This window comes from Acanthochromis polyacanthus, chromosome 9 (genome assembly GCF_021347895.1).
Source record: "Acanthochromis polyacanthus isolate Apoly-LR-REF ecotype Palm Island chromosome 9, KAUST_Apoly_ChrSc, whole genome shotgun sequence".
Taxonomy (NCBI): Eukaryota; Metazoa; Chordata; class Actinopteri; family Pomacentridae; genus Acanthochromis; species Acanthochromis polyacanthus.
Window position 1 is genome coordinate 25,501,952 of NC_067121.1, and position 17,306 is coordinate 25,519,257.

Consider the following 17,306-nt stretch of genomic DNA (forward strand, 5'->3'; position numbering starts at 1 on the left):
CAGGAGCTGCTCGTGGAGAGCTGCACCCCGGACAGCTCGGTGGATGCTGCTCCTCGGCTGCCCACGTACGACGAATGCACACGGCTGCCGACATATGAAGGGACAGTCAGGGATTGGAGGCCCAAGTCTCCAGTGGCGCAATCTACATGACAGCATTTGGATAAAGTGGAGCTTTACGCGCTATGGATTTGTAGCTGTGTTTTAGAAAAGAAAAACCTGCACATACCGCACTGGACGTGTTTTCTCCGCAGCCTCGTGGTTTCACCCACTGCTTTAACGCTTTATTGCTCCAGTTGTTCCAAGAAATGTGTGTCCAAGCGAGTGTTCAAGTTTGGTTCCTTCCTCTCATAAAGGCATCTTGTCATCATGGCTTCGCTAATGTTAACAAATCTAATGCTTTATAGATCCGTCAAAAAACAATACGGAGAGTTCCTTTGGCTAGTGTATGTTTTACTCCAGCATGACCTTTGCTTTGTGTTTTAACTCCTTACTAAATTAAAAATATAATAATAAAAGACACCAATTTATTATCAAACCCTATACATGTAGACGTCATGTATTTTAATATGCAAATCAAGTACAAGTAAATGAGCATGTATTAAAAGAGTATCAACATTTATAACTTCTTTACAACCAAAGATCGCTGCCGTTTTATTGCTCATCTCTCTGATACTGTGGGATTCATCTATGAACCCTGGAGTCATATTTGTCATGTGACACAATTCAGTTTTATAACGAAAAGAAGGTACGATTATTCAAACCAGTAAAGTTACCACACAGGAAGCAATGGTTTTGAAGCACACTTGCATCTTTATCCATCACTAATATAGCTTCAGCTGAGACAATACGTGCTCACAAGAATCACTAAATTTATCCAAAAGTTGGATCTCTTTAAATAGTTGAACAAACATTTTTGAAAATTCATTCATCATATTGGAAAAAGGCTCGAAAGTTAATATGTTTCTTTGAAATAAATTTTACTATTTGGTCTTTCTGAAGTGGTGCACTGTGTCCTTGATATTGTCCTTCACTGCTCCAGGCTCTGATGGCAGTCTGACCATCTGCGCCACTTGTTTGAAGGCCTCCTCGATTCCAAATCCAACAGTTGCGGAACAAGGCTGAACGAACCAGTCCCGCCCTGCGCAAATCTTTCTCATGTTGAATCGGTCCTTGAGGTCGGTGGCTGTCAGCGCGCCGTTCACGTCCTGTTTGTTGGCGAGCAGAACCAACGGTCGACCACGCAGCTGGATGCTCTTCAGGGTGTTCTCCAGCTCCTTGCGCGCCTCCTTCAGACGATCCCGGTCGGAGCTGTCCACGACGAACACGATCGCCGCGGTGTCCTGGTGGAACTTCTGCCAGTGTTCGCGCATCTTCCCCTGACCGCCGACGTCCCACACGGTTAAGGAGATGTTCTTCCCGTTCCTTCTCACGTCAATCATTTCCACATTGAAGCCGATGGTGGGGACGGTGCTGACGCTCATGTCGTGTTTCAGTTTGTAGAGCAGAGTGGATTTTCCAGCGTTGTCCAGACCCAGAAGGAGGACTCGGACTTCTGGTTGAGATGCACGATGTCCCATAGCGACGAAAAATAGAGGAAGTCTCACCTCAGGTGGCCCAGTCACATCTTTCACACAGCAAGCCACCTTCTCGGCACAGTGTTTGTTTAGTGCCTTGCCCGCGAGTTTAATAGATAAACCATTAGCTCCATGCTGACAGTAACGCAGTGTTGACCGATAAGGCTCCACATCAGGGGGCAAAGTTTGTGCCTGAGGCTCTCCCTTGTACAACACTTTTATTGCCACCATAAAGCTATTTGTCTATTTCATTCCACACTGAGGTGCACCTTTCTTATCATTCATGTAATCCTCAGATATTTCACTGACAAAAGAATACATTCTGCTATAATTCATGTATTTTAAGTACTGGATCTGAATGTTACTATCATTTACATGAAATAACATTTCTTCAATCAATTAAAAACAACGTGCTATTTCATTTTTTAAAATTATTTTGTGTTACTTAAGTCCATGGTACATTATGCAACAGATACAGATGAGATGACAGTGATAAGCTGGCAAGAAAATTGGATCACATATTCCATTAAGGCCGCAATAAATACGTATATGTGACAGTCAGTGCTTAAACAAGATGTACAGTAATGAACACCAGCCAAGAAATGTAGTTTCTCACTGAACCAAAGACAACAAAATTCCTGGATGATTTTCACTTTTGCCCACAAACAGTCCTTGTACTCACAGGGGCGGATCCAGATTAAATTTTTTGGGGGGCCGTGGGGTGGGGTGGGGGGGGTGGGGGGGTCACAGAGGGGTACTCTCCGGCATCAGGAAAGATCTTCAGAGCTTCTTCAAATCCAAACAATATACAACCAAAACATCAAACTAACGTCATTGGTGCATTCAGGTGCAGTCGGACAACCAAGTTGCGTTCAAGAGCGTTGGAAATCGGAAGATCAGTAACGTAAATTTCCAAACGAAAATTTTGAGGGGGCACACGGGGTGGCCAATCAGATCCCGCGCCCTCACGGAAGATCCACCACTGTGTACTGAGTTCATCACTTGTCAGCAATGTTGCTATCAGGCAGTGGCGGCCCGTGACCAAAATTACCGAGGAAGCCAGTGTGAACAACAAATTAGATTCGGTGTTTCTTGTAAACAAATCAGCCTACTGTTACAGTACCTTTATTCTACCGACTTCTCATTCATTTCAGTGAAAAAAAAAAGAGGTTAATTGCTTCAGGGGTTGTTCAGGGAGTCGGTAGACCTGTCAAATAGGAGACATGGCCAGCAGAAAAGTGGGTTAAGCTTGGCACTTCCCGTTAGCCACTCGTTTCTGGCATAGTTAGCTTCACAAAAAGAGCGAGTTTTCCATTAGCTCTACACTTAGTTAGATTGAGCTTTGGAGTTGGCCTACCGTCCCTTTTGACTTGTAGTTGAACTTCAAAAGGAAGTTTTGTGAAGTCATTTTTTACAAGAAACTCAAGGTCCCTGTCACCATCCATTCTCTGGCTAGCTTGATGGCTATACTTGCTGTGTGGGCCTGGCGGGACAGCTGCATTAGTGTGGGTATTGTTCATCACAGTTTGTGATTGGTTGGAAGCCAGATTTGATCTGGCCTCCCTTATGTTTTTTTTAATGATGCATCGATCATTAAGCGATGAGCATTGCTTCAATCTGATTGGCTAATACGGGCTGTTTTTTTCTCTAAGGGAGGCAAGGCGAAGCTGGCCTCTGAACAGACAGACAGCGCAGAGGGCATGAGAGACGTAGTGTAATGCACAAAAAGAGCTTGACAAGAGGGGCGCTGTTTTGCTCCTCACAAAGCAGAAATGCCTGATGTAGTGTTTTGACAACAAGGAATGACAAAAATATAAAACATAAAATACATAGTGGTGAAGATTATTTATATTTTTTCTTTCTTGCATATTTTTTTGGGGAAGCTAGGCTTCCCTTGGCCTCCCTGAAAAACCGCCACTGCTATCAGGTGGATGTTACGCATGTGACACGCACCAGTGTTTTCCTCTCATAGCTTTCTGAATGTTTCCACAGCTTCTCAAAAATAAAAGGAGCCATAAACACACTGCAGCTATGACCAGGCGTGAACTAACCGTGACATCACCTGTTGGTTTCAACGCTGAGAAAATGAAGCCCGGATTTTGCTACTTCCTGGTCGCCATTTTGGATTTTTTGGAGCCAGTGATGTAAAAGCTTCATCAAACAGGCTGGAGAGCAACTAGGGGCAGGACCAGTCTATGGGCGGGCCAGACTTAGAGCTGAAGACTCTCTTATCCCGCCCACATTTTACCGCAGAGGCTTCTCTGCCCTAAAGGATCTGTCAATCATTCCAGACAAGACTGTCTATCAAGTATAGCCACGCCCCCTGTCTCCGCCAACTTTAACATTTATTTAAAATTCAGTATTGATTTATTTTAAGATCAGCCACCTGATCTCTCATGTTGACCATGAAAACTAACAGGGAAAAAATCTTGAACTGTAGAAAATCAGTCTATCAAATTTTATTTTTTCTGGTGATGAATTGGGGTCTATGGAGCAAAAGCTTTTTGGAGCCAACCCGAGCGGACGGCGTGATATTGCAAGTTTTTTGACATTTCCGGGTGGGCTTCATTTTTGGAGCCAGATGCTACGTCCATCTTTATATACAGTCTATGGCTATGACACACTTCACAGACATTCGGGACGTTCAGTCCTGATCTTAAAGATGGATCAACAGTCATTCCCAGTATCACATTCAAACCAACATGATTTTATTTTATAGTATCACATATATTATGAAGTCACTGAAAAGAGACCTCTTAGAAAACTCAGAGTTAAGATTTTAAGAAGATCGTTTATTAACATATATTATAATACACAAAAATATTAACAAAAACATTTCTAGAAATTATGAAAAGTCAAATTAAAAGAACGGAAAAATAAATCACGGTTGGTCAGCCATTGACAGATTTTACCTTGGCACCTGTCACCAAACTCCTTCATTCCTGCTGACTGAGTCCAAGCTCCCTTCTTTTATTTGAGCGATCAATCATTCTTTAAAAGACACTCTTAAAACTTACTCAAACATTCAGAATTGTTTACAATCAATTTGGAAACAATTCGATGCCTCGGTGTTTTCAAAGAAACCAAAATCTCAATGCGCTCCAAGCGACTCTTCACCTTCGCTCGCCATCTTCTCTCAGTCTAACACTGAATGTCTCATATGAAAGAAACTTAATTAATTCCAGTGGTCAGTCCAGCCAACTCCTCAACGTCGCGGAAATCCTTTAAATCCACTTCAGCTCCAGACGCTGCTGTGTGGATACGCCTTGGTATACGCGCATCTTAGCGCCCCAACCCAAACCGGTGTCATCTGCTGCTCCGGAGACACCAAAGGTGAAGGGCACGGAAAGCATCCAGTCAAAGGATGCTTGAATGATTCCACAGCTTAAATCGGTTGCACATCGCATCAAAAAATCATTTTGCATCAAGATCTGCACCATTTCTCTCCGGGCTTCACCCACACGCCGCCGGTTGGGTTATCCATCACGTATACCAGTCCCTCCTCGTCATAGCGACTTTGTGGCCATGAGTGGGGTGTTGACTTCTCCGTTGCCCGGGCGGAGGAGTGAAGACGGGGCGACGAGTTGGACACCTTCTTCTGAATGCGGACAACTGAGGCTGGAGTGGAGCATGGATCGGATTTTTGACACACATCCACTGCGCCAACACGCTGGAAAACCACCCGGGCTTCAATAGAAGATTTGGAGCCGTGCTGTCCCATGTTGCTTACAACTTCAAAATATTCCTTTAAAAGATCCGAGGGTGTTCAAATAAAAGCAGAAGAGTTATATTCTTGTGTATTTCTAAGTTGGCTGGATGGCACGTTTTTTCCCCCACTGTTGTCTACACGCACTTGTCTCCCTTATAAAGTGCCAAATCCTCATTAAACAGGGTGCTGTGTTCCCGTAAGGCTGAAGGGTGACGCACTTGATGTTATGGTCACTAGAGACTAAAATGTTACAGTACTGGTCTTAAGAATTCGGACCAGCTCATGTTGGAGCTATTCTGAGTCTGTCCACCTGGTGCAGACTGTCACGAAACTGAGCGTCACCCAGAGACTGCGCGCTCCCAGCGAAGGCTGCGGCGGGGCGCAGAAAGCAGCGCAGACTTATGGCACGGAGAAGAGCTATTTGTGGAGCTCTGGAGGCGTCCCAGGAACACTTTGAGGTGTTACGTGTTTCCCCCCAATCTCACGGTGATCTCACCACCCCGAACTTTTTGCGATTTTGGTGATTTACAGCAAGTAGTTTGCGCACAAGAGTACAACTCGAATTCCTGGAGAGGTGATAAAGAAGGCAGCACGGGAGAGCATTACCAGCTGCTTACCACCTTCGCATGCATCTGTTTTTGTTGTGCCCTTGAGCAAGGCATTTAAGACTGAAATACACTATGGGAACTGCACAACGGGATCAGCAACAGGTGCGGATGTAGCTAAAAATGCATTTGGTATTTAATATATAAAAAGTGTGGAAACATATAATCTATATATAGATCTGCTATGTATCAGTGACCCTTACAGTGAGGTGATTTAGTACCTCTGTTAAGCTGTTGGGGGACATTTTGCTGGCATGGCTTGGGTCCACTTGACCCCTTTAGATGGAAGAGTCACTGGAAATGAATGCCAAGTTCTTCTGATTGATCTCTTTCATCCCGTGATGAAACATTTCTATCCTGATGCCAGTGTTCTCTTTCAGGGTGACAATGCACCCGTTCACGGGGCACGTGAGGTTGCAGAATGGTTTGTCGGGTATGAAAATGATGTGAATCATATGCTATGGCCTTGGCGGTAACCCGATCGCAATCCAACTAAACACCCTTGGAGGATTTAGGACCAACATGTGCGCTCTCTACTGCCATCATCCAAACACCAAATGAGGGAATATCTTACAGAGTGTTGTACCAAGCCAAAAGCACAGTTCAGAAGCTTCAGAATCAATGCCAAGGTGCATGGAAAGTCTTCTAGCAGCACATGGTGACCCAACTTCTCACTGAGACACTTTATGTTGGGTTTTCCTTTAATTTGTCATTCCTTCATAAGTCCTAGCTGAGTAAATATTTCAATAAGAAACCTTGGAAATAAATGGTAGATGTTTGTTGCAATGATCTACAGTAACTGCTGCACAGTTAATGCAGGCCAAAATGAATCAGGCCTTCTCAGACAATAAAGACTAAAAGGGGATATACATTTCAGATGAAAGAGTTTGTTTAATACTTGTAGTTTACATACAGCAAGTTGTTTTTTTTACACTGAGCATCCACTGAACCTGCGTGAATCATGGACTGCTTCCCACAGTAAAGTGATGGGTATTTATTTTATTGTAAACTTCTGCTCATGTACAGAAGGACAAAAAAAAAAAGAATATACAGTATACTGATTTGGCAATTTGCCGGAGACATCCAAAAACTCAATAATAAATAAGGCATTAGGTTAAAACAAACAAACAAAAAGAAATCTCATTTCCCTCAACTCATCACAGATAATGTTACACAGTGGTAAAAGCTGAACTAAAAGCAGTTGTAAATCAAGTACGGTTTACTGTAACTTTCCTTGACAGGTTGTTGCCGTCGATGACGCCAGTTGCATTGCTTCAGGAGCAGATCATGTTTCTAATTACTCGTATTCTTCCTGCAGCTGTACAGTTGGCGTTGAGTCATCTTTTAGTCTGTTTATCATGGCAGAAGTGTGTCTGTTGTCGGTTGCACGTCCTATATTTGTGTGCTTCCCAGGTCAAAGGCAGCCTTCAGTGTCCATTAACACACACTGCAAGTACTTTGTTCATGAACATGGATAAGCCAAAGCACATGCCCTGATACAGATGGTGTAAACCACTTTGACGGAACAGTTCACATTAGCTCCATAAACTTGAGTGAATGTCTGGTTCCAAATTATGTTCTACGGACTTAAAACCACCCTCTTGCATTACATTGGCTGATATGTAAGAATTCATCATTCCGAAAAATAAACATTTCAAAAGTGCATTTTTTTCAGAACTATGCGTGTTTGTGTGCATTTATACGCGTGTGTTGTAAGTTTGAGTAGCATTCCACCCTTAATTTCCTTTCTGAGTATGACAAACCTTCTGCAGACTTGAAAGACAGCTTTAAAAATAGGAAGATTTGGCCTTCAAAATAAAGTCTGGATGATGAAGACTAAGGATTTGTGTAGCGAGTGAAACAAAAATATCCACAGAAAACTCTCAAATTGTTCTGGTAGACATCTTTCACTGATAAATCCTACAATGGTATCAGTTTGCATGCAGCTCTCACATTTAAGACAGCCAACAAGTCCCAATTTACTCCTAATAAGTATTGTAAATGTATGTTTTTGTTATTTCATTGGCTTATGTTAATGAGAAATATCCATGTTCTCACACTAATATAACATTTACACGTACTTTATTTTAGGATTTACTTTATGAAGACAGTTTCTTTTCATTTAATTTAAAGATGTATAAAAAGCCTGCCAATTGAAACTATTACAAGCTGACAGAGCAGCAATGACAGTTCTGATTGGTCAAACTCCAGTGGCATGACAGCAGGCCAATCAGAGCTCCTGCTCTTTGACTCCTGTAATAACTTTTACAATCCATTGTACCTGCATGAACTGAAGCCTAACTCAGCTGAGATATGAAACTACGAATCCTTCACAGGCACCTCTCAAGACTGCAGGGGTTGAGTGTTTTATACTCAGAAGGTAGATTTGGGTGTTGCATCACTTAATGTAAATAAAGGTATGGATCCACTGGGGTCTTCTCATATTTGACAAATTATCATTCCAGGTCGAAAAATGTAATAGACGCAGACAATACTTTAGAGCATCATCAAAATGCAGCAAGCTTGGTGGTGTTTTTGCAATTGCATTTTCAGAAACATCCTGTAGTTGCACAGTAATTGTTGAGTAGGCACTAGTTGAAGCCTCCCCTGAAGAAGCCGCCAGTGGAGCTGTACCATTCGTGTGCATGTACAGTAAACAGTAGTAAAGCAATCACAGTCTAGTGTGTGCTGGTTAAGAGAAAATCCCCCAATGTGTGGTAGCCTTGAACTTCTGGAATTTCATGTATTCATCTTTCTTCTAGCAGATGGTTATAATATCCGCATTGTGTTTAAATGCCCTTTTCTCAATTAAATAGAATAAAACAGATCCTCACTTTTACATGTGTTTGCATGTGTGTACATATGTCTGTATGTGTGTGCAGTTCTCAGTGCCCATACTTTAATTTCCCTTCGTCCTCCTGTGATTTGTACTTTACCCAGAACATGGGGAAATCATACTGACCACATTGTGGGCTCTAACTCTGACCCTCACCTACTCCCCTGACTTGCTGCTCCCTCCAGCTCCACTTTTAAACTTCACCACCATGACGGTGATGTTATCGGGGCAGCCGCGGTAGAAAGACTGGAGGACGATGCTCTTGGCGCCGAAGTGAGGCTCGTCCAGACGCTCACGGACGAACCGCACCGCCTCTTCGTTACTGAAGGCGTCCCACAGGCCGTCGGACGCCAAGATCATGAACTCTGGCTGCAGTTTGTCCAGGTCAAAGGTCATAATATCGGGATCGGGTATGACAACGTTGAGGTTTTTCAGTGGGTAGTCCCCCAGAGAGCGGGACATTGCTAGGATTCCCTGAACTCTCCACGATCCGTTAAAACTGATGAAACCTCCTGGAAGTGAAGACAAGTTGTGCATTAATTTCAGAATAAAAGCACAACCTGAAAGTCTACTAATGCAACCAAACAAACAAACAAACTGTCTATTAGTCCAAATCATGATAGATTTTGCATCTTTATTTGGCCCAAGATATCAACTTCTGACACTGTACAAGGTTGAACATGGTGCTATTCCAGTATACACCAACAGATGGCAACCAAGGACCCCAAATTCAGGAGGTGTAGTGCAGGTACAGTTTAATATAAAACAATGTTGTGGTTCTCATCCTGTACCTGCCCTCTTGATCCTCTTGCGCTCTTTAAGCTGATACGGCTTGTGGTCATGTGATAGCGCGACAGCATTCCCATCTTTGTCACACAGAACACCACGTGAGTCTCCAACGTTGGCCACTGTGAGCTCTCTATCTGACAGCAGCGCCACCAGACACGTTGTTCCTGTATTTCAAAGAGAACCGCAAAAAACCAGACGGGGATGACAACAGTTTCAGTGAATGTTCTGAACAAGCCCATGCTACTCACTGATAATCTTTTTTTTTTTTTTTTTTTTACCCAACTGGGAGTAACATAAGCTCAGGATTTATAGACCCCAACACTTTTAACAGCCTACGATGGCACACAAAACATTGTGTTAACTGCTTTCCTGTGCACAAACATGCTTTTCCTGTTATCCTGTCCTGTGATGCCAAACCATGACAGGCATTTGCAAGCAGTACTTGTGCCAGATTTACAGCATTACATGAAACAACCGTTAAACTGCAGCTGCTTTTTTTTTAAAGATTCTTTTTGGGCATTGTGCCTTTGTTATATAGAGGTGAGAAAAAAAGTGGATTGGGCCGGAATCAAACTTGGGACGGTGTGTTTGGAACTAGGTGTGCAGGCTCTAACAGGTGAGCTACTGAGACACTCCCTAACTTTGGGAGCTGTTAAGAAAATACAAAAGAAAGAATGTTAATGTCTGGTTAACGTGATGTTTATCTTTGATAATGAAAGACTAACTTTCTTGCAGCTTCTTGGGAAAAGTCAAAAAAACACCTCTTCTCTCTGGTATGATAACATCTGAAACCATGTTAATAGAGTGATTCATACGGTTTGAGTTTGCCTGGTCCCCACAGCTAAAAGTACATGTATGATGACATATAGAAATGCTTGATCTTTAGATTTTTTGAAGAACATTAGATCAAGGTTAGGTTTTCCGTAATAACATGGTTGAACTGTAGGGAAGTAGGGAAGGAACAGAATGTCTGTGTCTGTGGGTGATCTTCTATTGTGCTGACACAGTAACAGAGTGTCACTAAACAAATCAATAATGAAAAATAATAGTAGGTCAAATGCAGGGGGGGGTTCTTTTCGGATAAATGTGTCAAATGCCACCAACCAATCAATCTGAGCATTTCTCTGAAATTTATCTGCAGCATAATGTTACAGCATAGTAGTCGCACTCTCCTCAGTCAGCGTTTCCAGTGGGTTGTACTAAAAGAGCCCATCGAGAAGGTAAATGTCAGCTAAGAAGAGCTGGGCTGGGAGGATATTAGACAGGAAATTGTGGGATTTTACTAGATAGGCAGGGTGCTGTGATGCTTCCTTTAAGAAGCGGAGAGCAGAATGAAAGGGTACTCAAAGGCATCATTTAACATGTACACTTCGACTGAGGCTAAAGTGCTGCATTATTTATGCAACTGTTGAGCTGCAGATTAAAATGCATGTGCTAACATTTCACTATACATCTAACCTGGTTACTTTAATGTCGCAAAATTCTCATCCAGCTTTCCAACAAGTGTTCAAAGTCTGTATTTCAAACTCCTCTTTTTCTCCCTCTTTCCTCACACGCCTCATTCCTCCCTCTCCTGACCTGCTTCATCGTGGTTGGCAGAGAGTTTGTCCAGCATCTCACGATCCACAGCCAGGATGCGCTGCTCGAGGATGCTGCCGTACGACAGAGCGCTCTCTCTCTTCTCCCTCTCAAAGGCTTGCAGCTGCTGCTTCAGGGTCTCGGGCAGGTGGGCCTTCACATAGTCAGCTGCAGCCTGGGACAGGAAGACACAGAGAGAAGATTAAACAGAGGACAGAGGGTAAGTGAAGGTGGCACAGAGCTTTCTTTGCCATCACTGAAAACGGTATGTAAAGTCGGAAACATCAAGTCCTGCTCGTTTATGTCAGAAATACACAGGCACATGCGAAAGAAAAACAAGATTAGTTTTGGCAGATTTTGCTAAACTAGAATTTTCTGAAAAGTTTGCTTGATGTACAGTAATTCCAAAGCAGCATTAGTCACTGTTATTATTTTAACAACATATTCAGTGTCGATGAGTCGTGAAAAAATGGTGCTTGTTGTGATGAAATATTCCCTGAATCTACATTTCTCCTCAACGGAAAACCGTTTAAAAGCCTTTCAGCTCACTATTTCAGTTTTTAATCATACATTCTCAGTGAAAATGTTTAATAAACCCACTGGATGTTCTGTGTAAGGCACAAAATTACAGAATTTATGCAGTAAGGTGTCAGACATTTCCCTAAAAACAGAGCAAAAAGGAGAGTGATTTTTGGCAAGTGTTTGAAAACGGAACTTCAGATAAATACTAATGTTGCTCGCTGTCTACTATTAAGCCAGTCCAGTTACATTTCATCATATTACTCATGCATATGTATGTTGAAAAGCTTTGCTCTACACTATAACAAAGGATTGACTATGACAGTAATGATGGTGCAAGTATTGAACTTCTGTTTTTGCTTTGTCTAATGATTTTAGAGGATGTAATTTGATATGGTTATACAAGGGTGCGGCGTGGCAACCTGGGAGCTCACACATCTCATCCAAGCATGCATGAAGGTCACTGACAATAAATAACATCGTTATCTTTAGTATTTATATAAAACATCTGCTCAGAGAGACACAGACGATCCTGACTGATAAAACACATCCTGAATCCAGAACTTGATCCAAGAGTAAACTGCTAAAATTCACTGGCAACAAGTATGAGAAAATCATGATTTTGTCAGTATCAGACACTATGATTTAAGTATTTATTATAGTATTTGGCTACATATGTTTTTCCCTCCTCTGCAGAAATGACTGTCTTCTTCTTACTTCTTATTTTACAGAATCTGGTTGGTTAAATCTGATTTTTTAAAGAATTGAAACTATTTTCTTTGCATTTTTTTGCATGAATTATTGCATAATGTGTGCTGTATGATGCTGTGGGTTCAATCCCTAAACAAGTTAAACAAAGTACATCTCTACACTAATATATGTGCATATACTATATGTCTGTTTTTCTGCAGTTATTTTTTATTTTTGGTGACATTACTTTCTACAAAACATGCAGTTGTTATCCATAAAACTGCTCGTACTACATTACTGTTGAAAAATGAATTTCATTACACTCTCGCATTAATTATCCTCAGTTTGACAGGTTTAAAAAGACAGAATAAAAAATGTTTTTTACTTTCCGTGAAGTGCTGTTGCCAGGCAATGTGATCCGATACAACTCTAATTTAGAGGAGTGCTTTTTTGGTTACATACAGCAGGTGTTCTGCGCTGAATTATTGAACATCCTCCTCATCCTCCAGCTCTCCTCCTCCTCCCGGCTTTACTTATCTGCTTCTTCCCTCATTTTCTCTGCCAAGATTTCCATTACGCTAATGCCGCCGAATCAAATCTAAAAGTGGGGAAATTCTATGCCATTTTAATGTCACAGAATACATATTTCATATTCGCAGTTCCTATGGAAGTTAAGACACTGGGCCATTCGGTGCACGTGCTTTACTGATCTGCTGATGCGCTTTAGCAGCTTTACAGGCACCACTATTAGAAAATACGTGAGTCCAAGTTGAGTAAATTTAAAATTCTGACATGTTTTCACAGGTTTGATCATACATTTCATCTTTAATGTCTAGGAAAATAAGCCAAAAACCAGATAAGCATTAATCATTGAACGTGTGGTTTGTTCCTAAATCTCTGCCATATTTTCATCATAATAGCTGCTGCCTTCAAATCAATAATGCCATTTTTTAACCAACACAGACGACATTTATTTAAACTGACGACCACTATAATTACCCTCAAAATCTTTATCACAAAGTACACGGAATTGGGAATTACATGCAGTGAAGGAATACGAGCTGGAAGTGAGGTATTAGGCGAGGTTATAACATTCGTAATTATCAGGAAAAGCATCTCCTCCTCCTGCTGCTGCCGCCCCCTCTCCTCCTTTATTTGCTTTCAGCTGGACAAGAGTCCTCCATCATTTATTTAATTGGAGAGAGAGGCACTCAGGGAGCCGGAATCAGGAAAGGAGCTCCTAGTGTGAATTTCCATTTGTAGAAAAAGGCAGAAAATGCCAGAGTGAGTGCAGCTACAAGCCTCTAAAATGACCCACATGTTGTACTGTCTTGACATACATTAAGTGGATGCAAAATATGGGACCAAGCTTATTAAAAATGGATTCAAATGTAATCTGAATGACTTATTGATATTGCTGCTTTACCAAATCCCATTTCCACCCCGACCCAGACTCTGCGTGTAACTAAATTCAGTCTGATAAAGCAAAGCCTGTTTTGGTTGCGAACTATTCAAAGTTCCTGCTTCAACAGCAAATAAGTCACAATAAATCAAGCTAAAAGAGGAGCAGCAGCAGCTTGTCCTGACTTTTATAAGTCAGGGCCATAACTCACTGCCTCGATATAAACTACAAAAAAAGAACAGAGAGGCATTTGAAAAAACTTGCTGCATATTTTCAGAGCCAGGTCGAACTGCACTGAGAGGTAGTCTGTTCGGTTTGCCCATATTTGGCTTGGCAGGATCGCTTCGTTTAATATTGGTGATGTGTGTACGTGTGTGTGTAATTGTGCCAAACTGCATAAAAATGCAGCAGCAAATAAATGTCCTTGGATATCCGTGCAATTTTCCTGACACATCATTAGCGCTGACGGCTTTGACAAATGACCCTCGACTCGTTTCTCATTCAGCTAAAATGCACTTCCAGTTCGGACCTTCTTTTTAAACGGGGAATTGCGTTCGTGCTAGTGAGTGTTTTTCCATGTTGCAGAATGACGTCTGTTTACTGATGCTAATGACCCTATAATAGTCGGGACAGATGCCAGCGTGATCCACTCCATGTCAGAACTCCAAACGGGACAATAAGTGAAGAATATATAAAAGTAGAGGACAAACAAGTAAACACAAACACATCATGAGAAATACAAATTTGCAAGGAGAAAGAGATGCATCAGAGAATAGAAGGAGAGTGAGTGAAAAGTAGGAAGAACCAGAGAGAGATATCAGCATGGAGGGGAAGGATAAATATTTGTTTACAGGACAGAAATAGACAGAGCGGTCCAGATGGGTCAACACCCTCTACTCTGTGTTTGTCTCAGTGAACACAACCCAATGGCAGCTCTTGCATCTAATCTCATTTTTAAAGAGTGAATGGGCAGTGTGACTTTGTATATTTCTTGAATTTTACAAAAATGCACATCATGTCACAGCAGCTCTGTTCAGGTTCACGATGAGCAGGAGAACATTTACTTTGGGTTCCCAGCAGTTGCAACATCTTTGGACAGCAAACTAAACTAATCCCTCTTTACTTAAGACAGCAAGTCAATTTCCTGTGTTTAATGAAAACCTTAGAATAGAGCTTAAAAGATTAAAATCAATCAGTGACTGTTTGGATTAATTGCTTTAGTTGATTTTAGGCAACAAAAAAAGCCAAAACCTCACTGCTTACGCTCTATTAAATGGCGGTTTTCTCTGCCTGTCAGTTATTGTAATCTGGATATTTGAGGGGGGCTGAAGTGCAGCTTGAACAAAACAAGCAATTTGAAGGAATCTGATTAAAAGCTGATGGACATTTTTCAATATTTCCCCACATTTTATAAACCAAATAAGTATTACACTAGTTGAGGAAATAGCTGGCCTTTCTGCCAGAGCTTCGAGAAGCTATCATTTGGAATCTCCTTTTAATAACATTTCCGACTTAAGCTCCACAATTATGACTTAATCTGCATTTCTGTTTTCCTTTACAACAACCGCAGACGACATTCTCAAAAATTAGAATATATATATAGACAATCTGCTCTGTCTTTTCTCGAAATTCATTGCTCATCTTTTCATAGCTGCACAGCATTTGTTCAAGGGTCTCCAGGCTTCAAATCTAAGCATATTCTAAAATAACAACAAAACACGTGAAACAGAATTCACAACCAAAAACGTAACCGCTGTCATTCAGTGCTGCGTGTTGTCTAATGGAACTCGTGGGGGACAGCGGTGATGGCGTGACAGATGGTGTCCGAGACAAGTGGTCTTCAGGCAGCAATGAGAAACCAGTGACCCCTGACAGCAGGCAGTGGAGGAGAAAGAAACAGACAAAAAGCACACACTGCAAACCGCTGTGCATGCACACACACACACAAACACACACATAAAGCTCTTTGTGATGACTCCCAAGTCAAGTCTCTGATTGGCAGTGGGTTTGGTGGAGATGCTCACACAAGAGAACACAATGCCAGCATGGGGAGGGGGAAGTGCTCTGTTTGAGAATGCAGCGAGCATGAAGCGAGAAACACAGGTGATGTGTGTTTGTGCCACTCAAAAAGGCCACTTCAGCTCCTCCAGAGACCTGACATCTCTATGGAAAGTTTAGAACAGCCTCATCCTAAGTGTTCTCATCGTAAACCTTCAATAATATCTGTATGTCGACTCTCATTCACCCAGGTTATGGTAGTATCTTTAGTAAAAAGAAAGAGGACTCTCCCTCTTGCAGATGTCTGGAATTCCCCGTTATTCAGGTAGACATAAAGATGATCTAAAAGAACCTACAGTTGCTTCATAGTGAAGCTACAGGGTCCTAATAACATCAGTTCACTTATAATTTTGTTTCATGCCCAAAATGTTTTTACCAATTGCTATAACTTGGAGCGTTTTCATGACACAGCACCTGCATACATTCCAATATTAAAATGCGGATTTCTGTGCATGTTAAAATGTGCCTCATCTACAAAAATTTCCAGTCCTGCTTTCCTGTCTCCTGATCTGATGTGATGCTGACAACTGCAGCAGCAGCTCTGGATGAATCCAAACTAATCGCACTGCTCCAGCACTGGGCCTGTGGAAGCTTTCGGCCAGCCTACCTCTCCTCCGTGACCGTCAAATATCCCGAATATGGACGGGTGGCTCTTGTTGGTGATGTCGGTGAGCACTTCGAAGCGGTCCTCCATGTGGTCCCTCCTGCCCTGTATGGAGTACACGGCTACGTTGTTGTTCTTGAACTCCCAGGTTTTGGAGAACTCCGCATCCAGGACGCTGAGGCCTCCCAGCCGGTCGTTCTGCATCATCTCCGCCACTTTCCCCTTCACCATCTTCACGGCATCCCGGCTCGACTTGACGATGGTTTTCACCTCGTCGGTGTGGAAGAAGTAACTCCACAGCGCCAGACTGATGCAGAGCAGGAACAATGTCTCCGGCCTGAGGAGAAAATAGCGCATGATCCGACCCAGAAGAGACAAGAGCGTCATTGTGTCTCCTATCATCACACGCAACCAAACTGCGGTCTGTCTCTCTCTCCTTTTGCACAATTCACTCCATCCGCTCAGCGGAACTACGAGGAAATCGATTCACTACCGCGCTGTCAGACAAAGCCTGAATTTCAACATTGAGAGAGCTTTTCGTTTGCTCCGAGCGTCTTTACGCACAGTGCGCGGCAGGCTGCCAGACGCCGGCCACAGCAGCACAGGACAAAAGCGAACAGGCCACAGTCATTGAGTCGCCCCGATGTCTCCGTCCTATCCTCGGCTCTGGGAACAGCTGCAAGAGGTTTCTCCGAGTTCACCCGATCTCCCACAGCCCATTGTAGAGTGACGGATTTTTTGGGTTAGACCCACCCAAGAGACAGACATGGGAGTCACCCGGGGGCGAGAGTCGACGATGTGACTCGGAGGTGTCCTCCTTTTCCGTCGCTGACCCCGTTTCTTGTGTCGGATATGTGTCTATTCAGTCTCCGCATCCACATAGCATTTTTCACACACACACGCCTCCATTCTTGAGAATTGTCAAAACACAAAACGGGGACT

The 17,306-nt window shown here is 42.5% G+C and overlaps 2 protein-coding genes across 2 annotated transcripts; both read right to left on the reverse strand.

Moving 5' to 3' along the window:
• Positions 1–495: 495 nt before the first annotated feature.
• On the reverse strand, positions 496–1,850 carry LOC110951741 (ADP-ribosylation factor-like protein 14). The gene has a single exon (XM_022194958.2). It carries the CDS (start codon positions 1,803–1,805, stop codon positions 981–983), a length of 825 nt encoding a protein of 274 aa, XP_022050650.1. The 5' UTR covers positions 1,806–1,850; the 3' UTR covers positions 496–980.
• A 4,905-nt stretch (positions 1,851–6,755) lies between these two features.
• Positions 6,756–17,303, reverse strand: ppm1la (protein phosphatase, Mg2+/Mn2+ dependent, 1La). The gene is made up of 4 exons (XM_022194968.2): positions 16,368–17,303; positions 11,092–11,266; positions 9,516–9,677; positions 6,756–9,236 (listed from the first exon to the last, which is right to left on the reverse strand). The coding sequence occupies exons 1-4, from the start codon at positions 16,764–16,766 to the stop codon at positions 8,881–8,883; spliced, it is 1,092 nt and encodes a 363-aa protein (XP_022050660.1). The 5' UTR covers positions 16,767–17,303; the 3' UTR covers positions 6,756–8,880.
• Positions 17,304–17,306: the final 3 nt, after the last annotated feature.

Excerpts from the sequence above, each read along its gene's own strand:
- ppm1la (XM_022194968.2), bottom strand. The coding sequence starts at position 16,766 with ATGATAGGAGACACAATGACGCTCTTGTCTCTTCTGGGTCGGATCATG. Across the intron at positions 11,267-16,367 it reads TTGACGGTCACGGAGGAGAG|GCTGCAGCTGACTATGTGAA; the intron begins GTAGGCTGGCCG and ends TTCCTGTCCCAG. Across the intron at positions 9,237-9,515 it reads CAAGAGGATCAAGAGGGCAG|GAGGTTTCATCAGTTTTAAC; the intron begins GTACAGGATGAG and ends CTTCACTTCCAG.
- LOC110951741 (XM_022194958.2), bottom strand. The coding sequence starts at position 1,805 with ATGGTGGCAATAAAAGTGTTGTACAAGGGAGAGCCTCAGGCACAAACT.